At 40.0% G+C, this 26,768-nt stretch overlaps 1 protein-coding gene across 1 annotated transcript; it reads left to right on the forward strand.

The window, feature by feature from the left end:
- LOC135477632 (sodium-dependent multivitamin transporter-like) lies at positions 1-26,694 on the forward strand. The gene is made up of 15 exons (XM_064757799.1): positions 1-737; positions 11,269-11,334; positions 13,910-13,961; positions 14,537-14,604; positions 15,360-15,514; positions 16,365-16,505; positions 17,362-17,491; positions 18,320-18,408; positions 18,992-19,107; positions 20,175-20,242; positions 20,644-20,730; positions 22,088-22,287; positions 22,924-23,024; positions 24,408-24,526; positions 24,831-26,694. Exons 1-15 carry the CDS (start codon positions 393-395, stop codon positions 25,059-25,061), a joined length of 1,968 nt encoding a protein of 655 aa, XP_064613869.1. The 5' UTR covers positions 1-392; the 3' UTR covers positions 25,062-26,694.
- Positions 26,695-26,768: the final 74 nt, after the last annotated feature.

Genomic DNA, 26,768 nt, shown 5'->3' on the forward strand with positions numbered 1-26,768 from the left:
GGGAAAAGCCACAGCATAGTTCAAACGCCTTGAGTTTCAAATTCAGCGAGGCGCGTGTCTGCTGTGTACTTTAGGCCAAAGTTCCTTCCGCGGATCCAGTGCGTCAACAATAGACAGAGCAGCTTGGGATGCCGAAGAAATAGGCTGGCTACGTGTTTTTGTCGTGAGAGTACTATAGAAGGAGGAGTCGGTATGCATGTTATTTAGTCCTTGTAACAACACTGCCAGTGTTGCTTTTAACCACACGAGTTAAGCAACGCGCGACCCCAAGCCTTATAGTGAGCGTTTAACCCTGCCCGCGACTGGTGTTTACAAAGTTCCGTTAAGAAGTCACTGTCGTCGGTGGAGTCGTATAAACTACAAGACACCAGCAGCTCTCAGACACCTGCAACATGGCTCGGGAAATACACAACTTTCATCCCGTGGATTATGTGATATTCGCGTTGATGCTGTTGATTTCTGCGGCGATTGGGGTTTACTATGGTTGTACGGGAGGCAAGCAGAAAACTACCAAGGAGTTCTTGATGGCTAACAGAGCTATGCATTACGTTCCGGTTTCCCTGTCGCTGTTCGCTAGCTTTATGTCCGCCATCACCATCCTGGGGACGCCATCGGAGATCTACAAGTACGGTACTCAGTACTGGTGGATAGCCTTGTCGTATGTGATAACGATGCCAGCAGCAGCCTACATCTACATCCCCATATTTTATAACCTAAAGGTGACCAGTGCTTATGAGGTAAGTCCGGAGAAATGCCCAGTACAATATACTTCAAATCTAAATATCTACATGTATGCGAAAGCTGGTATCAAGCTCTTACACGAAACCCGATATCATGTTAGTACGTGCGCAAGCCGCTATCATGTTCGTACACGTAAGCTGGTATCGTGCATGTTCTTGCACATAATGTATCTTGTTGTCAAACTTAGATCAATGTGATGTTCTTGTACAGGTAACCATGTTCGTACACATAATCCGATGTTATGCTGGCACACATAAACGAATATCATGTTCTTATGCATGTAACCCTGTATCATGTTCATACACGTAACATATGTCTTATGCTCTTGCACATTACCCGAAATCATGTTCTTACACGTAAGTGAGTATCATTTTCGCACACGTAACTCATGTTCCTGTCGTGACCGGATATCGTTTTTGCGCATATAACTCAGTAAGCTGTTATGTTCGTCCACGTACATGTAACTGGGTATCATGTTCGAACCCGTAACCTGATCTCACGTTTGTACATGTGACCAGGTATCATCTTCGTACACGTGGCTCAGTGTCACGTTCTTACACGTATACGCCGGTATCGCGTCCTTACGCGTAAACCGTCGTCATGTTCTTACACTCGTAAGTCGGTGTCATGTTCTTGCACATTTAACTGATGGTATTATTTTGTTCACGTACCAATGTTTCACCAGCCCAGGTCATAATGTTTCCTCATGGTGTATGTATGCATGATTACCGTGGTCATATGCACGTAGCACTGCATGGGTATAGTTCCTACACGTGATTCTACCTCCTGCTAAATTAAATATACCGCAAATGCGAAAATGCACACACGCAAGTCTTTTGTATACTCCATACCTTTTATAGAAGTCTGTATCTATCACGCCTAAAATTTGATGAAGTTGAAATTGTTTTGCGCATTATATACTTCTTAACTATCCGAACTATTTTTTACAAATAGTGGGGTGCGAAAGATCCGACAGAGCATGTGAAAATAGGTACATATGCGGATGTATCAGAATGGATTTAGTTGCCTGATTTGTAAATCAAACAAGGAGGTGTGCGAAAAATTCTGCAACTTAATTACCTAAATAGCGATAGGATTTGATCCTTTTTTAAGATACCGAAAGGGAGCCAATTGAGTAAGGATACAATATAATGTAACCAGAGGAGCGGATGAAACACGTGAAGAATGTTGCCTTGTGTTACGCTCTAGGCAAGACTATATCTTTGGGTGATGACACATGCACTATGTGTATGTCATGTGTAGGACGTTTGTACCTGAATCATGTTCAAACGCGCAGTGTATTGTTTTTGAACAGGCCTTAGGCTACAGTGCCAACCTTCTCCAGAGGGGAAATTAAATGACATGTAGCATCTTGTAAGTTACCTTCTTGCGGGTTATCATCCAGGTTCATTTTGCAGTAAACAATGTGTTTAATTAACTTTGCGTTGTGTTTTCTTCTGGTTTAGTTGATTTTTTACTCCTTGAGATATTTAGCTCAGCTTGTGCATGTTTAAATTTGCACTTATATATGTCTTATATTTCTGTAGCCAAGACATATAAATCTTTTACGACCGGTATATAGTTAAATCAGGACACATGTGCTAAGAACACTGTCCACACGTGTTGGTCGGTACTGTTGTCGTATTTTCACATCATCCAAGCTCGTGACAAGTTTGTTGGCGATCGGACAAATACCACCTGCGAGCCTCGTTCACTTAGACCTACATTTCCTCATGTAAAACAACGCAATAAACATTTAAGTAGCCATATATTTCCTGCCACAGTTTAAAGTGAAGCATGCAATTAAAATGAAAGTGTCTCTGAACTGGTCTTTTTAGTGAAACTTTTAATCTCGGCCAGTGTTTACATATGTCATATTCGAGTTCTGTGTAGTTTTAAATGATCTTTAGACAGCATTGTTACCACCTTTTACGTCTACTTAATAATGCTCTAACTTGTATCACCTACATCTTTTAGTATCACGAGTTCTCGCACACAGTATAGGGTGTTTAACAAATATATCTGTGTTAAACTCACCACGCTGGTAAAGATATTGATTATTAAATGCTGTAAGCAAATTCCGTTAACAAGAGTTGCACCTCATCGGAACTAGACACGTGTGTATGCAAAAGTGACCATCACGAACTGCGAGATTTTTGCTGCTTCTCCATTTGCATTTATTCATGCACGTTTTTGTAATACATATTAGCATACTATGCGTCTACTTGCATGAATTACATGCTGTGGACACAACTAAGCTTACTTGAAAGTTGTTCTTTTTTGCGTTATTTCTCATTCTTAGTGTATCTTTCCTAATCTACAGGATTCTTAATCCTAATCAAATTCCTAATCTAAGTCCGGACTTTGAAACTGACACAAAGTCAATCATCCTTTTCGGTTCTTTTCATGAACTACATGTACATACCATATTGATCTTAAGTTTGATCCATTCATGACTTTCCATTACGGATCAATCAGTGTGTTGATTTCAAAATAAAATATATATCTTGGTAAATCCATGGTGCAAGGCACGTGTAATTTGTTACTATTTAAGATTTTACATGAACAGTAATAATGTGTGCCTGTCGCCTGTATTCTGCCATCTATAAAATCACTCAAACTCATACGAATATTGCCTATCGTCAGTAACACGCATGAACAACATAAGCTCTACACATGAACATGCTAGGCACCACATTATTGCAAGGAGAATGCAGTTAGAAACGTTTTCTAATTCCTAATATTAAACTCCATAAGCTTGTTCTCTTCATGGAGAACTCATTGGGTCGGGTGACGTCATAAAGTCATAAACATTTTCAAATAGTGGAGTTGTATTGCTAATTTATAGTAATGATAAGGTGCCGACCCGGGCCCCCCCCCCCCTCCCCCCCCCCCCCACGTTCGTTTTGACATTCCGTAGCAAGTTTATACTCTCATCGGGAAGTTCAGTATATCTGCCAAGGCTGTTTCCTGGGTTCATAACGAGGTCAAGATGAAGAAGTTATTAATGGGCACAAGTGTTCCTCCTGGGCATCGGTTTATTCCTGGGGCTGAGGCTCCTAACCCGACCTGACATGTTTACTGGACATACGGAGGGTGGGGAGGGATTGCGCACACTTTTAGCTCGTGTTTTGCCGTGCCCCATAAGAATTAAACAACTCTACGGTTATGGTTAGACCATTGCTAATCGGCTGTTTGTTCATCATGACCTTTTTGCTCAAAACTAAATGTGCCATAAACTGTGATCATTACACGTACATAATAAGTAACATATCTTTATGTAAGCTTCACCTGGAACACAACCTATGTAGATGAATATATTTGTTTTATTTATTTATTTATTTATTTATTTGATCGGTGTCTTACGCCGTGCTGAGAAATTTTCTCTTATACGATAGGCGCCAGTATTATAGTAGGAGGAGACCGGGCAGAGCCCGGGGGAAACTTACGACCATCCCAAAGGTTGAAACCAGACATAAGTGAATATAAAGTGACAAATTATATTGTTGAACGCAAGATTAAATTATATAAATATTTTTTGCTTATGTTTTTTTGCAGATAAAACATGTTTTTGTCCAAAAAGGTTTAATTAACTTAGCCACAAAAATAGACAAGAATGAAGAACAGTATTATTTTAAATGGATCATTTGACGAACCTGTTGTGATTAAGAAAAATAACATTATTTATTTATCTGGTTGTAATCTGATTCGATTTCGGTATATTCAGTTATATGACAGGAAAAAGATTCATGGGTGTTTCATGGATAAATATTTACTTTGAGATAAGTTAGTCATTACATGAAATCGAAACCATATGTGGTAAACACAAATTAATCACTGAAGATACTGCCGGCTATCAACTTCTATTTTTTTAATATTGTAAATTAAAGTAATATAAGCAACAGTTAATCTAACTCTAAAAACGTTGTAGATTTGACTTTTCAGGTATTAGTTCTTCCCGCTTTCCAGTTTAAAGCATCTTATCAAAATACCGGGCTTTTTCGTGTCGTGTGAATTAGTGTTGACATGCACCATAAATGTTTTGAGATAGCGTAGTTGAAAGATTGGAATTTAACAGTGGGCATCTTGCATTAAGGGAATACCGCTCTACGGAGTGTAGCACTCGACCAACTGCAGATATTGCTTGTGTGTGTACACCTATTGCGGTTCTGTTTGATTTAAAGGCGTTTTGAGTTTTGTTTGGAAGGCAGTATCAAATGTTACTGAAAACAGTAATTTTTTGGCACCAAAAATAATATTTTATGACATTGATTTGCCTATGGAAATGCACTTTATAGGCGAAATTACATATTACCGTGTTCTAACTTGCGAAGTTTTTATTAATTGTGACCACTGTGCCTAAATTCCTAAAACAATTCGTGTTAGGGCTATAGACTTGTGTTGTTTTGATTACAATCTTAAAGATTGTTCACACTTTCTTGAAAGGAGCTTCTAAGCTCAGGAGGTAAATTTTTATGTATTTTACATGTATTTTCCTTGGTTATGCCACCATAACAGCTTGTTTAAATCAGCCAATCAGTGACTGGATATTCTGACTTAACGGATGCATGAACACGATCATTAAAACAAAGATTGTAGTTTTAAGGGAAAATAAAGAAAGATGCAGAAACATATTTTTAAGCATGTTTAATATCTTTTAATAAGCCCTCTAAATTGCCAACGCTACGAATTTGCCCAACCCAACCCCCACCACCACCCCCATCCACTTCGACCCTGCTGACTTATGTCCCTGAGTTGTCTTGAAGGTTATCATCGCTGACGTCGCGACTGCAGGCTGCTTAACTTTCGAACTGATTACCGAGGCATAAAGAAAGCTGTAGATTTAAGAAAAAGTCTACCAAGAAGAAAACTGTGAATCGTTTTGTGCCGTTATATGTTCGGACATATCTTAAACTGCATATTAATGAATTAAAATCAAAGGGTTTACTGGGGCTGCGTGGCCAAGGATGTTAGCACGTCAGCACAGCGCAATGACCCTGAGGCTTCCCCCAGTGCGGTTGCAAGTCCAACTGATGCTGGCTTCCTCTCTGGCCTTACGTGGAAAGGTTTTCCAGCAAACTGGGGACGATCGTGGGTTTCTCCCGGCATCTGCCCGGTTTCCTTCCACGATAATGCTGACCGTAGCCGTATAAGTGAAATGAGTACGGCGTAAAACACTAATGAAATAAATAAAGAAATCAAACGGTTTAAGTATCTATTAACAAAAGGACCTGGATGTAAGACGGTATCAACTTTTTGTTGGACGTCGCTTCACGCCTGAAACCCACTTGGCACCGAATTCTTGTTTATCAACTTCTCTAGGGATGTTTGTTATAGGAAACGTGTTTTCGTATCACGTTCCCTGGCAATGTCACCGATGGAGTCTGGTAATCTGGTGTTCCTGACAGTGTCACTGAGGGAGTCTGGTAGCCTACTGCTCCCTGACAGTGTCACTGAGGGAGTCTGGTAATCTGGTGTTCCCTGACAGTGTCACTGAGGAAGTCTGGTAGCCTACTGCTCCCTGACAGTGTCACTGAGGGAGTCTGGTAATCTGGTGTTCCCTGACAGTGTCACTGATGGAATCTAGTAGAGTTTTGTGTTCCATGACAATGTCACAAGTGCAATGAGGTAGAGTCTGGTGTCATATGGATGGAATTTTGTGTTCCCTGACAATGTCATATATGGAATCTGGCAGAGTTTTGTGTTTAATGACAATGTCCCCGATGAAGCCTGGTTGAATCTGGTGTTCTTTGGCAGTGTCACAGATGGAGTCTGGTAGAGTGTGGTCGTCCCTGAAAATTTCACTGATGGAGTCTTGTAGTCTGGTTGTCTCTGACAATGTCACTGAAGGAGCCTGGTAGAGTTTTTGCGTTCTCTGGCAATGTCACTGATAGGTTTTCCCTGGTAATGTCACTTACGAAATCTGGCAGAGTCTTGTGTTCCCTGGCAATGTCAAAAATTTAGTTTAGTATAGAGTATGGTCTTCCCTGACAATGTCACAGATGGAGCCTGGTGGAGTTTTGTGTCTCATGACAATGTCATGCCTCTTGGCATTGTCACACAAGGATTCTGCACGGTAGAGTCTGGTGGTCCCTGGCAATAGCCAGGTATAGAGTCGTATTTTATTCCATGACCATATCACAGACAGAGTCTGGCAGGATCTGGTGTTCTCCGTCCATGTCTGCAACTTTGTACACATTTTGGTTTCGATCAATTAAACTTCATACTCTTCATGTTCTTTCACTTATGAACAAATGTTACTCCTGAAGTGCCATTTAATTTAAGTATACTTATACATTACTGTTCACCGACATGTTGTTCGAATGTCTGGTAACTAAAGTCAAACCAGTTTTGTATTAGGCCAGGACTGGTATTAAGATTTAAAACTCAACTTTTAGTGCTCTTGGTATAAAGTGGCCCCATGAACCTAATATTGCCATGCTTCACATATTACACGTTATACGCTGACGTTCATGTTGTTGCCTGTAAAAGTTTTATCCAAATTTCTGTCCGTGGAAAATACAAAAACTCCGAGAATTTTGACTAATTGAGAAACTCCAACTCATTCTCTTCTTGCACTAGGGAGTTATGTTCCTGAAATGTTTAAAGAGCACGATTGCGTCACCACTCCAAAACTTGTCTCCGATCCAGGTCAAGTATTTATCAAAACGTTTCAGACTGAAGTAAAAAATTCAAAGACAAATATTTTGCTCCAGGAAGCCAAGAATTTGTACGCTGATTCTTTACTGCAGAACAGTGTACCAACCATAATCTGAGTTCTTTCCTGTTCTGTGTTCGGTTTTTTTAGCACTTTGGATGTGTGACTTAAGTTGCTTCATAAAAGCAGCCCTGGCCACAGCAGTAGGCGTATAAAACAAGCCGCAGAATTTAACTGCATCCCGAGAAAGCTTTTTGCAGGAGCTGTGGAGATGGCGTTAAATACCATGTCACTGATAGCAACCCGCTTGGATGTACTCTTAGCAATGGCGTAATCGCATAACTGTCAGTGTCCCAGTCCTCAGTATGAGGCCTAGCAATTTTTTCTGAACGCAAAACCCATTTCTGTTTGTTATTACCTATTTCCAGAAGTTGTCTGTTAACAGGGCCAAGAGGTTGTGTTAATTACGTCAGCGGATGGGGCATGGCTTTACTTTGCCTGAGTTATCGTTACACATTGAACTCTAAAGCACATGTAAGCCTTTTCATATACCCACACTGGAAACGTTATGTAAATACAAAGCTGAGTCGAAAAGACACATAGAGATAACAGAAGCTTTTCAAGCCATCAACCGATGCTTGCGGTGACGAGTATTTTGATGCGAATCTCAAAGTAATGTATTTCGTGGCCTGGTTTGATTTATAAATTGATTGGTTTAGTGGCCGATTGTGTCTTAACGCCATACTCAAGAATTAGCATTATTTACTTAATTAGAATGAAAAGGACACCCACAATACAACCAATCTACAAAAGTGATTCTCATTCCAGTCAAAATCCCTCCTCCCCCTCCCCCCCCCCAAAAAAAGATTACTGAAATGAATAACTTACCTGTCTTTCTGTCGATTCGTTCACCCGTTCAAGCTTGCCCGTAAGGCATGACCAAGGTCTAATTCCTATTGAGGATCTTCCTTAAATTTTACTGTTACATACACTGTTACATACATAGTAGGTAGTCATACTTTACCGTTACGTGTACTCAAACATACATACTGGGCAATTGTGTTTTAGCGTTAGATCAGACAGTTATATTGTGCGTTTACTTCTATTCTTGCATACATGGTAGGTAATTATAGGTTATGGTGATACCTTTTCTTATACGCATAGTAGGCTGTTATATTTTATGGCTGCATCTATTTTTACAAACATAGTGGACAGTTATGTTTTATGGTTACATCTCTTCTTACACACATAGTAGACAGTTATATTTTACCGTTACATCTCTTCTTACACACATAACAGACAGTTATATTTTATGGTTGCATCTATTCTTACATACATAGTAGGCTGTTATATTTTATGGTTACATCTATTTGCATCAAAGGTCTTTTCACGAGAAGAGCGAGCTTGATAAGTATTTCATATTGTTGCTACCCGTTTCGTTGGCCTAGTATTTAGAGTGTCCGCCTCGAAGCCAGCAGACCTGGAAGCAAACCCAACGACCGTAAAATGATATTTATTCCTGCCTCGCTTGACGTTAGGCACTGATAGGTTTGAGCTAGGAAAATAGAACTGCTTGGCTGGGCGTCAGTATATGTGACTTGGTGGAGTGTCAGGTCTGGTGTCTTCAGCATAGACTCGTCCTGCTACATGAAAACACACTATTTTACACATCTGCAGCTAATGTCTCCTTGTCGTTATTTGACCGAAAAACTGTTAAGGACGACGTACAACAAAAAGCGTACATACATACATACACGCATGCCTACATACACGCATACATACACATCAACATGCTTGCATTTAATGCTGGCCGCCGTCATACAAGTGAAATGTTCTTGAGTTCAGCGTAAAACACTAATCAAAAACTCAACTACTCAACCCTGATCAACGTTTATATATTAAATGTATAAATTGATTGGCGGCAAAACTTCAGCTTTTCCTCAATCTAATTAAACACAAACAGAAAAAAAAAATGCCCCAGAAATCTTCTACTTTTAGAAGCATCTTACAGCATGTGAGAGAGAATCTGGCTGGCTCACTTTCACTACTTCAAGACGTCTATCATGTAGCGTATATATGTGTGGTAAGGAATGAAGTGATGGCGAACAAACAGCTGTGTGTAGTGTAATTCAGTAGTGTTACCGGCAATATTTAATGATCTACGTCGCTCTGCTTTTGAAATGACGGATTTTTACAAGAGATTCGAGTTTACCTGGCGCTGTAAACACGGTTGAAAGGGGGAAAACATAAAATAAGGTAAACATCAGTAGAAAGAACAATAAAAAAAATTATCAGAAAGTTAAATATGTGTGGATTGTTTAAGTTATTGTTTGATGAACATAAAAACTACCAGAATGCGTTTATCCTATTTTTTGGCCTTAAATTGGGTTCTTATTATGGTTTCGGTCACAGTACGTGACACTGGCGACTCTTTGACAGAATGTTTATCTATGGACTAGTACTGGACGTTACCAGTGGACTAGTACTGGACATTACCAGTGGACTAGTACTGGACATTACCAGTGGACTAGTACTGGACATTACCAATGGACTAGTACTGGACATTACCAATGGACTAGTACTGGACATTACCAGTGGACTAGTGCTGGACATTACCAGTGGACTAGTACTGGACAATGCAGTAGGGGGTCTTAAAATGTAGTCTATTTCCTGTCAGCAGTGACCCATAATTTGGGTACTTGACACTACACTTCCCCAGATACTCAACATGCAAGATATTCAGTAAGTGGGTGAACGGTTTGACAGACACACAGATAAAGATTCTTTCGTTTATAGTTACATGTGAAAACGACTGCTTTTCACTCTGCACGTTTTTATGCATGTTATAGACGAGACCAAAGCCAACTATATGTGTCCACAGCTGGCAGCTTACACGGCCTCACAGCTGTTTATTTTTGTAAGCCGGAGAGGTGAAGTTACCTGGCCCAACACTTTATTGGTTAAAACAAAAGCTCTGTCATTTATTGGTTCCGGTGTCCAGACCGCTCGTCAGAATGTGTAAATTATTCGGACGTCTTTTTTCTAGAATTAGGAAATATTAGTACTATCAAGGATAACATATACCTCAATCTTACCAAGGCACCCAGTAGTATGTAATGTTGCTTTAGGGTATCCTGGGCTATTCTTATGGGCAGTGGGGCTCGGGGACTGTCTAGAATTAAGACGAGCTAGTTTCTTTTATGAACAGGGGTTCGGGGCCTGTGTAAAGAATGTAGACGAGCTTGTTCCTTATATGTACAGAGGTTCGGGGCCTCTGTAGAGAATGAAGACGAGCTTGTTCCCTTTATGTACAGAGGTTCGGAGACTCAGTAGAGAATGAAGACGAGCTTGTTCCTTTTGTGTCCAGAGGTTCGGAGACTCCATAGAATGAAGACGAGCTTGTCCCACTTTATGTACAGAGGTTCGGAGACTCAGTAGAGAATAGCGCTGGACTGCTTCATTTTCTCTACAGAGGTTTGGATCTCCTGGAGTACACATACTACCTGTGATGAGCAGCTCTAGGAGAGAACGGACTGTAATTAACATAGCTGCATTTTGTCATACCTAATCTGTTTAAGCCAATGTGCAAAGGGGTGTAGGAGTTGCTACTGTTTCAGCATTTACGCCAACTGTTAAAATAAAATTTCAAGTGCTGTAAAGTCCGGATTCCACCAGTTACGTGTGCCAACTGTCAATTTTCATCATCTTCTTTTTTTTGGTTCTGACTCTCCGTACCGTAGTCTTTTATACCTTCATCATGTTTGGAGTTCTTGCCGTTAATCGCGGGATGCATTTTTTACAACATCGTGTGATTGTACCTCCACCATTTTTTCTTTCTTGCTTTAATTTTGTTGACTGTGTTTTTTCAGTACCTGGAGATCCGCTTCAACAAGGGCTTACGAGTTGCTGGTGTAATAGTGTTCATGATACAAATGGTGGGTATTTCTTAGTCATATTACGTGTATATAGATCTTTATAGAAAACACCTTGTAACGTTGTTCACCAGACCACAACCGTTGCGTCATTTAGAATCATAGTTATACATTGAAACGATGATTATAACTTTATGATTAAATAAAAGAGCCATTCCGGTGCACACACACATTTCAGGCTAAAATTGCGAGTATGTGACATGAATACATAGTATGTATGAACAGTTATCATATATGAAATATTTTGACATAAGATATGTTAAACTTCTTGGGCAATTCAAAGGCCATATAGTACAATTCAGTGCAAAAAACAAAAGGTTCGGTCACTTCCGCAGAAATTCCTGGTGTGACGTCATATTACTCCATTTGACGCTACTATGACTTCACAAAACCCCAGTTGACGACTCCTGCGCAGAAGACCACCACGTCGTAGACATGAGCTTGTTTGTAAACATTCACGTTATAGTCTTATATCATCATATTAGTCTCCCTTAATAGTCCATGGGACAGACCTGATATTAGTACCTCCTGAGGTGGCCAAATATAAGTGGTACTAACATGCTGATCAGAAAAAGGATTAGAAGTAGATTAAGGCATGATAGACTTTCTGTAGTGGGAGCTTTATCAAACGTTTTGATAAAATGAAAAAATCACCTTACAAGGGTTTTCGCAAGTCACAAGAAGCAAGAGAAATGTCAATATATCGTGCACTCAATGTATCAGTTTATAATATAATCAGACCAATTTAAACGGTTAGTTGGACTGTTTATGAAGGAAAGAAAATTTAAAATTCCACATTTTGTCAATATTTCATGTACCTTATTCGCTGAATATTCAAATGACCTGTACATTTACATGTAAGCTTTGCAAGGTTTTCACCTGGGTTGATAACAGTTTATCAACAGTTTATATGCCCAGCTGTGTACTTCTTTTATTTACGCCTATTATTACGGAGAATTAAGGTAGATTTGCACAGGTAAATAAACGTTCGTGTCCTATCCTTACATGTTATCTACATGTCAGAAAACTACATTGTCAGAGCAAACCTTTGATCACACAGCTTGGTGCAGATGGCAGCATACTTAAAACAGCAATGCAAAAACTGGACCAAAGAATCTTTGCCCCACACAAGATGGACCTATATGCTTCAATCGTGCATTAGAAGCGTCTAGATTGTACACAAATAGGAGTCATCCTCCAGAAATAACGGCGTTAACCATAACCATTCATTCATTCCTCCAGAAGTAGTGCAGGGGAGGAACAGAAAAAGACTGTATAGGAGTTAATGAAAACGTTCAGTGAAGAGCCCGTCTTAAAAGGAATATTTGCCTTCTAAATCAAAAAGTGCTGCGCTTGACAGATTTAACGTCATGGTAAAAACGTCCACAAACAATCATGTTTCAGAGTGACTTGGATAAATCACTTTACTTTGTTTTTTGTACGAGAAGAGAAACCTTCTCCTCTATCCAAATAGATTGACATTAAAACAAACCGATGACTACCATCTCCCAGGGTTCCATAGTTAATAGCGGCATGCAGTGAAAACATCAAGATAAGGAGCAAGGTGTTAGATAAACATCCATGGCACCCGCTGACAGATAAATGACCGTGTGGAAGTTCCTCTGAAAGAATCAAAATTCTTACAGTTTCATTTGGGGTTTGGGGTCATGGCCCCTGTTGTGTGCCATTTGGAATTTACAGTTTGGATATTTAGACAACAGTTAATTGTTAACAACCACGATAGAATGCCCTTAAATGTTACAAAACATAACCTTTACGTTATGAAAAGAAAATTTGCTGATGCTGTCCTTCTCGCCCCAGTAGCTTACCCTTCTCCCTAAAATGTCATTTCATCAACAAATCTTCCATTATGTTTGAGAAGAATAGCTTGAATTAGTTAAGGAAATATTCCATAAGGTAAACACTCTGTTCCTGAGTTGATTATTGTATGACTGATGGTAATATATGCGTTAGCACATTAAACAATAAGAAAGTTTATTAAAGGGGACTTAATCCATATAAAGTTACTCATCTGCGAGGGCTATCATATGAAAACATGAACTAAAGACATGTACCAACTTAAAAATAGCGAGCAGGTTTGGCCCCTCTGGGTGGTACCAATATCTGAAATTTTTGGGGCCTTGGCCCAAGGGCACAAGCAGTAAAAGATGCACATGTGCAAATGCAATTCTGATATTCTAAAAAAAAGTAATCTGTTAAATTTATAAACAGACAAAGTATTTTGTTTAAGTGGTGATAGAATATATTCCGTTATTGTGGTAGGTTATTCCGTTAAATATAGCGCATACATTCCATTTACTCAACACAGAGATTTATTACACTAACACGATTATATGTTTAATGTAACACAGTATTAATTTATAACAACAGAATACATTCTAGCATCACACAGACAGCAGACTTTGTTAAAAGTAAGAGATTATTTTTTTTTGAGAGTAACAACATGACCTATATATCAACTGACTGATTGAATGATGAGATTTATTTGCGTTTGTGATTCTAACATTTTCCATAAGTTCACGTTAAATATTCTTCACTGTTTTTTTTTTCTCCACAGTTAATATATATGTCTATAGTTCTTTACGCTCCATCCCTTGCCTTGGAAGCTGGTAAGTTCGCAATAGACATTTGTTTAGCTATTTTCATGTAATTGATATTCTTGTATAAGGAACGATCATGTATCTTAAACTATTATTACATTAAATATGTATATATAGATTACACTTGACAACGTTACAGTTCGTGATAACGTGGGATTTGTATAAGCTTTTAAATGGGCTTTCAGTGAGAGCAAGGCCTGTCGATGTAAGTGCAGCTGTTGTCTTGTGGTTGAAGCTCATGAGTAAGGAACTGTCAGTTAAGTCTATGAAACTGGTAGATTACATTCAAGAGATAGGCGGTACGTTTTGCGGTAATGTATAAGATGCATTTGGGAGCCGGGAGCGCTTGATTCAAAACTTTTCAATATATATATATATATATATATATATATATATATATATATATATATATATATATATATATATATATATATATATATTGTTTCATCATCATCGATCTTTGCATCCGCTAATTAATCCGATATTTCTTGACAATCTTATACATATATCGAATACTGGAACGGTGTGTTTATGAAACATAATCATACAGTGTTGCTAAAAGCACCTTTCTTCTCTCTCCTCAGTCACGGGGTTTTCCGTGTGGGGGTCCGTCTTCTCCGTCGGGATCGTCTGTACTTTCTATACCACACTGGTGAGTGTCTCACACCATCTTTTGACCTGAAAGAAATTGAGAGAACTTTTTTTGTTATTACGGAGAGAATATTTTGTGAATGTCTCCTGGGTTTTTTTCTATGAATATTTACATTTCCTTTTAATCCTGAGGCAAACTCATGCAAAACAATCTGACGGCATATAAGATAACAATTTTAAGGGGTTTATTTGAACAACAGTTCTGCATTATTGTATTACCATTATACTACAGTGACAATAGTACTTTGTTATCGATGGTTTTATATGCCCTCTCTACGAGTCGAATAAAGGCATGGTGTTGTCCGTCTGTCTGTCCGCCATATGGCCTTAGGTTACCGCTATTTGTTATAGAATTTTTGGTAACTTTTTGTCTCAACCACCAGACGAGAGGCCCAAATTGAAAAACGCTATGCCCATTTTTGTGATGATGGCTTATTAGTAGTTAATGTTCCTTAGTATGAAGATGTGCTTGAAACATGACGATCCTATGCAAGCCTGATGGCACTTCCTGTTGTCTTGAAGTACCGAAGCTCTTGTTATGTAACTAACAAAGGCAAACCCATATGACAATATCCAAACACGGCAGACAAACCTGATAGCGTTGTCTGCTTTTCACTCCATCATGACATGGACGTATCTTGAGGTACTGAAGCTTATGTTATCTGATTAGTAAACCGATATGGAACTTTCCATACTTGGAAGATCTTACTTAAGTGTGTCTTGTCACGGGAGTTTAACTATTGCTTTTCCGTTCAGGGCGGCATGAAGGCTGTGCTGTGGACGGATTCCTTCCAGGTTATCATGATGTTCATGAGTATACTGGCCGTGCTAATCCAAGGTTTCATCGAGGTGGGAGGAATCAGTCGTGCCTGGGAAATAGCCACCCAGAACGAAAGGATAGAGATTTGGAAGTGAGTCGATAATACATGTACAGTGCAGATAACAGAAGGGAGAAAGACGGCATAGAGTACCTCTTCAAAGCCATAGCGTTACCATAAAGACAAATCCCATTATCGCATTCGTGTGGACTGTCATTAACCCAGCAATAGCACGTCTCATCTTCTGGCGCCCATTATCAGCAAATGGATAAGGTCTGTGTATACGTTCTCAGACTCATCGGTATCTTAGGTACGAATTTATAGTCCTATGCAGAACAGATGGCGTGGAATTAAATAACGGTGAAGACTTGTATAACGCGATAGAAAGTAAGGGCGTATTTAAACTGACTTCCCGATCAACCGAACCCGTTTCACACAACCTGTGTTTTGCGTTACGTAGGCGTAACTGTATACCATGGTCACGTGTTTGCCAACACTCTTATGGCTACAATACTGTCCTTTCCAGTTCGCACTATGTCCACGTGCGCGTGTTTTGTGAAGCCAGCCTCTGACCGACCAATAAATAATTAATGTACAACAGATTCAGTAAAATATATAACGCCCTGCAGGGGCTCTGTGATGGAGTGATTAGCGTCCTAGCGCAACAGAACGGCTCGGGAGCTTGTCAGTTTACATGTACACATTATGCAATGTGCATACAGTGTATTGACGACTAGGGCGTCATTCACTTAACCGGAAGTGACATCATTCACTTAACCGGAAGTGACGTCGCATAGTATTTGTAAATTAAATCTACATAGAATTTTTCCTTGATGATGATTGCGGTAGACCAGTGGCATTGTAACAAAGTGTCCATTAGAATCATTTTAGTACACTGATCGAAACATTAATTATGCATTTTGTTCTCAATATTGTATTTCAGCTTTGACCCTAATCCCGCCGTCCGCCATACTTTCTGGAGCCTGACCTTTGGTGGTACCTTCACCTGGGTGGCTGTGTACGGAGTTAATCAAGCTCAGGTTCAAAGAGCTCTTACCTGTCCGACACTGAAGAAAGCACAGCTGTAAATATACTTACGTTACTGTCAAATCATATAAAATATGTTTTACATAGGATGTAAAGAAAAATGTGCATTTTACAATGGTAGTTGAATAATGACGACATTTTAAACGTTTGCAATGTTTTTTGTAACTTATTTTTCTTGTTAAATAATTTGTTTAAAACTGTATTACATAGATGCAAGATGTGAGTGAAGAAAACGAGAAAAATAAGACGTTGGACTACCATGACTACCAAAAATCCTGAATAACGCTATTTTTGTTAAAACTGTGTGTTTCTACTCCTTAAATACATTGCCTAAAAATTCCTATAATCTATTCATCCTTTCAGTAGTTATATCAGTATTTAGTGTCTTTACAAAGGGGTTTTTCCAAGTATTGCATTTTGTAATACTACCAGTTCTTGTTTTTAAATTTTGATTCGTTCAGCTGAAGCCAAGATGTTAAGGGGCACGTTCAGTACTGTACCAGACAGGCACTTACACTACATGTTTTACCACTTATCGCGTTTTGAGATCCACATACGGTGTTGCGACAAAAGAGTGACGCCCCATGATTTTATACATTATACATTTATACGTTACATGTATACAGAATATACAAAACTAGCTGAACAGGATTAGTTTGCTCTTCTGAATCATGTTCACGGCTGGGTTTGGTTGTCAGCGATTGCAATAATTAATGATTTATACTGGTTGTTTTATCTAAACGCCATTTCTGCCTCGTTTAAGTATACAAGCAATCATACCGTGCGGTAAAGCTGTGATGTCATTTTGCTGTGTCTTGTCTAATGATGTAACAGGTATGCGTGTAATCAGACTGTCACGGCTGCAGTGCATTACCTCCCCTTTTGTTTTCCAGGGCGTTCTGGTTGAACCTGCCCGCCCTGATCCTTCTAGTCAGTACATGTTGTCTCTTAGGAATTGTCGTCTTCGCTCGCTATGTAGCATGTGACCCCAAACTCAATGGCGACATCTTTTCGGATGATCAGGTAAGAATTATTATAATGGCCTAAACATTGTTTTGCGCGCTTTGTAGGCTTTCCAAATATTTGTCAATTTTGACGTGGGCTCTAAAGCGGCTGGCGAGTCCAGCCAACAGGATCAGTGGAACTCCATGATGACAGTCGAAGTGTGACCATTTGCACGATTTAACATTCGCTGAAGGCTAATTATCATCTACCAGAATGTTTTCCACATCTGTTCGTCACAGCCGTTTGTTAGTAACGTGCCAAAGATCACTGGTTTACTTTGGGAACTCCGGTTTCCTTCAACCATAGCACTGATCACTATCGTATAAGTGAAAAACTCCTGAGTATGGCGTCACACAGCGATGAAAAATAATAAATGGTAGATCCATAATGATACCTTGTGTGAGAAATAATACGCGTTGTCACCAGTCTACCAAAGAATATTCCCAAAGCATCAGCATATGCAAAGACTAAAATAAGCCAGATGTTCAAAGTATATTCATTCAACTAATTGCACTGAACAAGTATATAGGGCGGATCATAGGGAATGAATAACACTTAACCTTTAACGAATACATCTGACGAATCGTTCCTTCCTCCTTTGTTGAAAAACGCGTCACGAAGAAGATCTGATAATCAAAGGATTTCACATGTTACGTCATAAGGAAAAGCTCTGTTTTATGTTCTGCACTCTTTAGTTTTACTGGACATGGTCCAGTTAGAGAAGGTTCTAGAACATTCTCAGTGTACCTATGAAGCATTTGAATTAAGTAAACTACTGCACATGACGTCAGTGGTTAATGCATCAAACACGTCAACAGCCAAACCACTGTTTTTGCTTTGATGCAGATTCTACCTTTGTTCGTGATGGACATCTTACATTGGATGCCCGGCATCCCAGGACTCTTTGTGGCCGGGTTATTCAGTGGAGCTCTGAGGTACGTGTTGTAAACATAAATGACCGTAGTTGTGAATATAATTAAAGGACCGCAGTAGTGAACATAATGGACCGCAGTAGTGAACATAATGGACTGCAGTAGTGAAAAACGAGGACTGTAGCTGTGAACACCAAGGGACCATAGCAGAGAACATAAAGGACCGTAGTAGTGAACATAAAGGACTGTAATAGGTGAACGTAAAGGGCCGTAGTATTGAACACAAATGACCGTTGTAGTGAACATAAAGGACCGTAGTAGTGAACATAGAGGACCGTAGTAGTGAACATAAAGGATTTGTAGTGAACATAAAGAACCGTAGCTGTGAGCACCAGAAGACCGTAATACTGAACATAAAGGACCGTAAAAGTGAAGGTAAAGGACCGTAGTAGTGAAGATAAAGGACCGTAATAGTGAACATAAAGGACCGTACTGGTGAACATAAAGGACCGTACAAGTGAACATAAAAGACCGTAGTTGTGAACATAAAATTGACCATGGCTGTGGACATAAATGTAAAATTGTTGAGTACAGTGTAGAATGCCAACCAAATACATTTTCCACTTCCTTCACTTTTCTTGCACAGTACCATATCTTCTGGGCTGAACTCACTGGTGGCCGTCACACTTCAAGACTTCATGAGAAAGTTCTGCTGTAAGGGGATGACAGAGGACAGGGCTACGTTATGGTCCAAAGTGTTGGGTGGGTAAAGCGTCTCACTAAAAAGTCATACTCTCAGATCTCCGAAGTGCACAACATATAAATTACATCAAAACTTTACTCCCAGTACAATAATGTGGAAAGAATTTCTTCATTCTTTTATTGTCTTTATATCTTAACCTCTTGTGTACGGATGTATCTGTGTCAGTCATAGAGGGCGTTGTACTGGCTGGATAACTTATGTCACTCTCCACCTTCGCTTTCCATCATTGCCACAAATATACAAGCTTGACCTATGCATCCTGTACATCGCGCGCACGTACATGGGTTTAGTCTTAGGCCCTCGACGGGCGTTCTCGTGTAGAACTATTTAATCAGCATTCATCAATAGAATTGATTTAGGTGTTGCTTAGAATCATGTGTTGAATACTTTAGATAAAGAGAACGAATTGTATAAAGTATTATTAGTAACAAAGGTTGAGACAGAGTGTGTTTTCTGACATCACTTCCTGCCTCATCACCGTGACCCCAATGACCTTGGCGCTCTTGACGACTTCGGTGCCAAATTTGCTAATGGTTACAGTGATGTAAAGCAAACGTAGACGGCGGCGCATGCTCTGTAAGGAGTATGGCAGGATACCACAGACATCTTGTCCAATGAGGTCACGTGCCCGACTGCAGCTCCATCTGGCTCTGTCTGGTTGCCTTGAATTGGCGATCTTAAATAAACCAGTCAGTTAAATTAGACAAAATTACATGCTCTGGTGACAGTATTTGAGGAAAAACTACTTCGCAGCGAGATATAAGTAAAGTAAAACAGGCCATAATCACTTCCAGTGTGTAACTCAAATTTTGACTCAACTAGGGGATTACCCTGAACTCTCTTACGTACACGTGTCTGGGTTCATGAACGACACCAGACAAAACACAACAATATTACGAGCAATCGTGTTAACCAACTTTATTGTTGGTCTTAATTGCAAAAGCTGCTGTGCGAAACCGCCCTCGATTGACTCTTTTGCCAAGCTATGCGTAGAATTCTCATGAATGAGACGTGTATAATGTATGAACGATGCTCAGTACTGGCAACTCTGCTGCTTCCATTCCAGCCCTCATTTTCGGATGTATCTGCATTGCCCTGACGTTCGTCGCTGCTCAGCTAGGAGGCATTCTTCAGGTATTTGCACTCTTTCCTTGACATGGATACGGGATGAATAAAACTGTAACAAGCAATGATAATCACGACCTAGCAATAAGCCTGAGTTCCAGCTGTTCCTGTTAACGTCCAGATAACCTTTTTAGAGGTATTCCTAACACTTTTATTTATTTGGATTTTTCTGACCCGGCATGTATAACTTCAACAATTGCAGTGTACTACAGGCGACACTTCAGAGTATATAGATCAAAATGTAGATGAAAGCGTGACGCAATGTTACTGCGATATGACACCCACAGTATATACGCCATCATCTCTATATCACTTGACATGCAGACCTGTTCCTTTATTTTACCAGAGTACACAAATATTTTGCCTAATTTAAAACTCATATATTTGGATTATTTTTGTCTTGTCATCAGGCTGCACTCGCACTGTACGGCATGTTAAGTGGTCCAATGCTTGGGCTGTTCACCCTGGGAATGCTTTTTCCATGGGCAAACTCAAAGGTAAGGAAGATTTGTGTATGCCATTTTTTTCGATTTTGCCATTTGATTTTCGTGTATTTAAAATTTTTCATTTTCAGTTTCGCCACTTTTTATGAAGCTGACTTTTCAGTTTCTGGCGAAAAACAACCCTTTTTTAATTAGTTATTGTTTCGACCACGAGTTTATTGAGTTAACGAGTTTGTTGAGTGCACATAAGTTGTCAATAAATGAACTCAGGGAAAGCAGAATTTAACTGAACGTTTTGCATCTCTTACTGACCAACCACGCGACCTCGGGTACATACAAAAACAGCACTAGGCATTGCGTCGGAAGCAAATTACGCCACAGTTATCTATATGACTGAATGATAAATATTATAAACCCACATGCTTTCTACTCTCAAAAAAAAAAATGTGATAAAAAGAATGTGATAAATTTAACATTACGTCTGCTGGCTGGAGTGCTGCCAGAATGTATTCCGTTTTTGCAGTAGACTGTTCTGATAAAAATATAATAAAACACTTATAGCATAGAGAGTAAAATCAGAACAGTGGCAACAGTGTAATTATTACACACGTGTATGGTGCAATACGGTCTCTTGTCAATTTACCTCAGTTACGGTTTTATTCCAACATAAAGAGTAGCACATTACACTCCCCTTAGCACATACGTTTCATATGTGGTCACATACTCTATTAGTTCAACATTTAGATTGTATTGTACTAATGGGATATTGTGCTAAATTTGACACACTAGTATAAAATAATAGCAGAATATATTTTATAGCTTCTTTCACACACACAGTCTTTCTGTTAAAATTACGGGTATAATTCTTTGTTTATTTATTTATTTATTTGATTGGTGTTTTATGCCGTACTCAAGAATATTTCACTTATACGACGGCGGTCAGCATTATGGTGGGAGGAAACCGGGCTGAGCCCGGGGGAAACCCACGACCATCCGCAGGTTGCTGGCAGACCTTCCCACATACGGCCGGAGAGGAAGCCAGCATTGTCTGGACTTGAACTCACAGCGACCGCATTGGTGAGAGACTCCAGGGTCATTACGCTGTGCTAGCGCGCTAACCAACCACGGAGGCCCCCTATATTGCTTTGAGTGTATGCCTTGACATTAAGTGTAAATCAATTGTCTGCATTTTGTGAAAATGTTAGATGTGTTATCATATAGGATAGTTTTAATATTGCCATTCACGAGCATAATACAGAAATTCTATCCGGTTTTCTTTTCTTCAAACAACAGTATGATTTACTCATCTCGCTTTAGAACCATTAGTGTGTATGCGAAGACTTTCGTACGTTATGTCTGGAACATGCCATTCAGTTTTGTTAACAGTGCCACACGATGTTTTCTCTTCCAGGGTGCCTTCGCCGGCCTGTTTTCCAGCCTCGCGCTAATATTCTGGATAGGGATTGGAGCAAACATCGTGAAGCCGCCATTTTATACGCCGCCTGTGTTTATTCACGGCTGCACAAATTACACGAGTAACTATACGACGCTTACGAACGTCACAACAACCACTGTGTCGATGCCCGTACACAATGTCCAACTCACTGAAATGTAAGAATCTAACTGATCGACTAAGCAGTTTAACATAATAAATAAGCTAAGTAACCCCGAAGACGTTCTTTCCAGAAGAATTAAAGACAGCTAACCAAGGCTACATGTTTTTGATTTTCTGGGAGCCACACAGCTATATGTATATATCACGAACTGAAAGTGAACTTCCTTCTAGTTACTTTGTTTTAGAAGCTTATTAAGGTTGCTTGTTTTTGGGATGCATTCTACTTCTGTCAAAGACGAACTCATATCATTCGTCCATATGGTCTCCCCATCGCGCTTCTTGGAGAAATTTATTCCGTGCTGCCCCGAATTCTGTTACCGGTGTCAGTCAATTCATAGCGACCCTATTATTCTTTACATATGTGGGTTACTTTGTTGTACATGAAACCATCGCATTAGTTGAACTGGACGTTGCACAATGTATAGCAAAAAGAAATGCTTGTCACTTTCTCATGTTCGTGAGCAAACAGCAATGCATAAAGTCAATCACACCATGGAAAATGCCTTAGGAATATGCATTTCTTGTACTGAAAACACACGTAGGCTTTACATATTGTGTATGGATGTATCCTTAGCGTTCTCTTCTCTGCTTGAGATCCAGATTAACTCTTGTGTGTCTTGTTTTCTCCCCAGAACGGGTGTGGACAAGCTGTACACCGTGTCCTACATTTGGTACAGCGGTATTTCCTTCTTCACGGTGCTCGTTGTTGGCCTCATTGTCAGCTTTGCCACAGGTGGGTGTAAACGCCAATCCTGATCATACAGACTTACTGTTGTTTTCATGGATTTGAAAACATATAACAACGTGGTATAGTCAGTTCTTGGAGGCGCTGGTCTTGGAGGCAATTGGTGTTTTTACACCGTACTCAAAAATATTTCACTTATACGACGGCGGCCAGCATTATGGTGGGAGGAAACCGGGCAAAACTCGCGGAAACCCACAACCATTCAAAGGTTGGTGGGTAACCTTCCCACGTGCGGCTGGGGAGAACGCCAGCATGAGCTGGACTTCAACTGCCAGCGATCGCATTGGTGAGAGGCTCCTGGGTCATTGCACCACGCTGGCGTGCTAACCACTTCGACCACGGGGGCCCCCGCTCGTCTTTCAAAACCTACACACGAGGTACGGTTTAAACCCAACCTTAGACAAGAATTGTCTGATTCCACCGCTCTTACAGTTTCCCAGGCTTTGGTGACAAGAAACGTTCGACGACGTGCGAAGTTTGTATGAACGTTCGTTGAAAACCGCTTGTCTTCCAACAATGTAGTTTGTACACATCTATCCATATACGTCACATGTGGAAAAGTTCATCAGTAACTTGCCAATTGTTGGCGGTTTACGTCGGACACTCCGCTTTCCTCCACCGGCAAAACAACGCCAGCTTACAAGTGAAAAAATTGTGTGTGTGGCGTTAAGCAATAGTCAAAGAAAGATATATAATTGGTAGATTTAGGTTTTCGCAGCCAACAGGAAACCCACAGGAAACCATTGTATCCGTCCATGTGCCTAAAAATTCGTGGATAATGTCACTGTTGATCGAAACCTGAATTCGCACCATAAGCTACTTAGTCACGGGATATATGTCTTACCTATATCCCAATAGAACAGACATATATGTCGGGATATCCTTACACTTCCATTAAGTCTTTCATAACGCATATATACACCATAGGTGCGAATCATAGGGCGGATTAAGTTTTGACCTTTGAACCTCAGCTTGCATTATTCCATTCAAATCGGGGGTATCCACGGCCTGGTGGTTAGCAGTCTATACCGTAGAGCAATGACCCACGGCCCTGTCAACATTGCAGTCGCTGTGAGTTGAAGCCTATGCGTTTTATGCTGGCTTCCTCTCCGGTCGTAAGTGGGAAGGTCCGTCCGCAACTTGTCGATGGTTGTAAACGTAGATTTCCCTCGGACGTTTTCCCATTTCCTCCCACCATAATGCTGGTCGGCGTTGTATAAGTGAAATATTCTTCAGTATGGTGCAAAACACCAATTAAAAAAAATCCGTTCAGATTTGAACACATTTATTTACTATGACTCGATTCGCAAGTCGATTTTTGAAAATTTGATGACCATGTGCACTCACACCCAATTTTCTCTCTCTTGAAAGGTGCCACAAAACCAGAGGAGGTTGATCCTAGAACTATTGTGCCCATTTTTGACGTCTGCTGTCCGTTTCTTCCTGACAACTGGAGAAGGAGACTCCGGTGGGGAATAGACCACACAGATGTAAGAGCAGGAAAACAAACTTCTGATTCATGTGATTAAAATGAACAGGGGATTGGTGCACTTGTACACTGTTTTGATAGGTATATCATAGTCTATATAAACAAATTAATGGAAACTGTTTTCAAGAATTATTCTAAGGAGAAAAACTTCATGTGACGGACAAAACACACCTATAACTGACCGAAAAATACTTTCATTTATATTTGACATCTTTTTCTTTTTTTCTGACGACAGACTTCATGCAATGCGCCCATACCCTAAACAAATCAAATGACGTGTTCCCAATTTTTTTCTACATTGGCAGAAATTCGCTGAAGAAAACAGCGATGAGGCTGCAGAAAAAATGGCGACGTTTAACGACAGCAAAAATAACGACGACGAAAGTCCTGTGCCGCCGGACTACAATGACGTCATAGCGGATTCTGCCGAAGCTGACTTGGGCCCGCCCATCGCTCTCGTCCGGCCGTCGGAGAGTGCCGCCACGATGGGTCATCAGTCAGTAAGATCTGACGCCAGTCTCATATCTCGAGAATGAAAAAATGGAGAAAACACACTCAAACTCCGCCTTTCTCACTAGTGCTGATTTCACCACCCGGTAAACATCCAAAGAGGAACATCATCTATATTTTGGTCCATGGAGATTGTAATAGAGAGACATCCTTCTTACAGCCCAAGTGCCGCACTCTACGCTCGCTTATGTTATTACTAGCACACAATGTTTTTTTTTTTACATGTAAGCTTAGCCTCACCACTGATGTCCTCTCGCGGATCATCACTCATCAGTGTTCCAGGACTCCGTTAAAATCATGTTATCCATTCTTTACATACAAAGAATACATGTGTACATGTATCAGGGATTAACAGTTTCTCTGACTCCACTTTCTACCTCATCACTTTGACCCCAGTGACCTCTCCATTGTTAAAGATTTCTGTTCAAGTTTTACTCATGATTGCAGTGATGTAAAGCGAATGTAGAGAGAGGCGCATGCGCTGTGGCGTGTATGATACAGACCGTGTACATGTAGGTATGAATCGATAGCCTAATAAACTAAAATATACGCAAAAGCGCAAGATCTGAACACGCTTTACAAAGCGGAAAAAACTATACGAAATTATATATGAATAATTTGACTTTATCATGCTTTTCTTTGTAGAGCACAACTGTGGTTTCCGTTTGAGTGCATGTAATTACTTCGTATCATGGGGGAGGGAGGAGGGGGGGCGTGCCTGATCGGAAATGACCAGTTGTATGTAACAACTTACTTAGCGAAATTTATCACTTATCTGTTAAGAAATGAATACGGCTCATCTGTCCATAACTGTTATCTTGATGTGATGAATATCACTTTAAATCTGGACAACTCAAAAGCCTCTCACCCATGCGGTCGCTGTGAGTTCAAGCCAAGCTCATGCTGGCTTCATCTCCAGCCGTACGTGGAAAGGTCCTGCAGAAACCTGCGGACGGTCGTGGGTTTCCCTCGGCTCTGTCCCGGTTTCTTCCCACGTTAATGCCGACCGCCATCTATAAGTGAAGTACTCTTGAGTTCGGCGTAAAACACCTATCAAATAAATAAATAAAATTAAGACAATGAGCTTCCCACCTCTTTACAAAGGGAAGCGAATATTTTAATCCATGGAAGACTAGATAGGCATATGTGTATAACAAAACCTGCTACAGTCATTCACGATCACTTGTATCGTTACTGAAATCACTGGTATTGTTATTAAAGTAGGAGTATAGAGGGAGTAATACCGTTCCATAACGTGCAAGTACAAGGTTATACGCTATTTAGCTGTACAGGGATGACGAGCTCTATTGGTAAGCAAACATCGTTTACAGTCATAAAACGTACATAATGAAAAAAGATTTTTTTTTTTTTTTTGATTGGTGTTTGACGCCGTACTCAAGAATAATGAAAAAAGAAGAGAATACTTTTTTAGTCAATCTCATTTATGTTTAACGCTCTGCTCACGGCAGTAGAACTCATCTCAACACGGTATGATGCCGAGTGTACATTGCCTAGACTGAAGTAAACAGTACTCCATCTGTATCAGGAAATACGCAGTCTTTGTTCATCCAAAGACAAGTCTCATATACTCATCGTCTTTACTGGAATTAAATTGTGTAATTCTAAGAGTTTTAAGAAAATAAAGAAACTTGACAAAAATTCAGTATTTTGATTTCGTATTTTTCTCCCCAATTTCTTTTGACAACTGACACAGGAGCATCGTATTTCCCGTG

Source organism: Liolophura sinensis, chromosome 11 (genome assembly GCF_032854445.1).
Source record: "Liolophura sinensis isolate JHLJ2023 chromosome 11, CUHK_Ljap_v2, whole genome shotgun sequence".
Classification (NCBI taxonomy): Eukaryota; Metazoa; Mollusca; class Polyplacophora; order Chitonida; family Chitonidae; genus Liolophura; species Liolophura sinensis.

Excerpts from the sequence above, each read along its gene's own strand:
- LOC135477632 (XM_064757799.1), top strand. The coding sequence starts at position 393 with ATGGCTCGGGAAATACACAACTTTCATCCCGTGGATTATGTGATATTC. Across the intron at positions 13,962-14,536 it reads ATCCCTTGCCTTGGAAGCTG|TCACGGGGTTTTCCGTGTGG; the intron begins GTAAGTTCGCAA and ends CTCTCTCCTCAG. Across the intron at positions 16,506-17,361 it reads ACACTGAAGAAAGCACAGCT|GGCGTTCTGGTTGAACCTGC; the intron begins GTAAATATACTT and ends TTTGTTTTCCAG.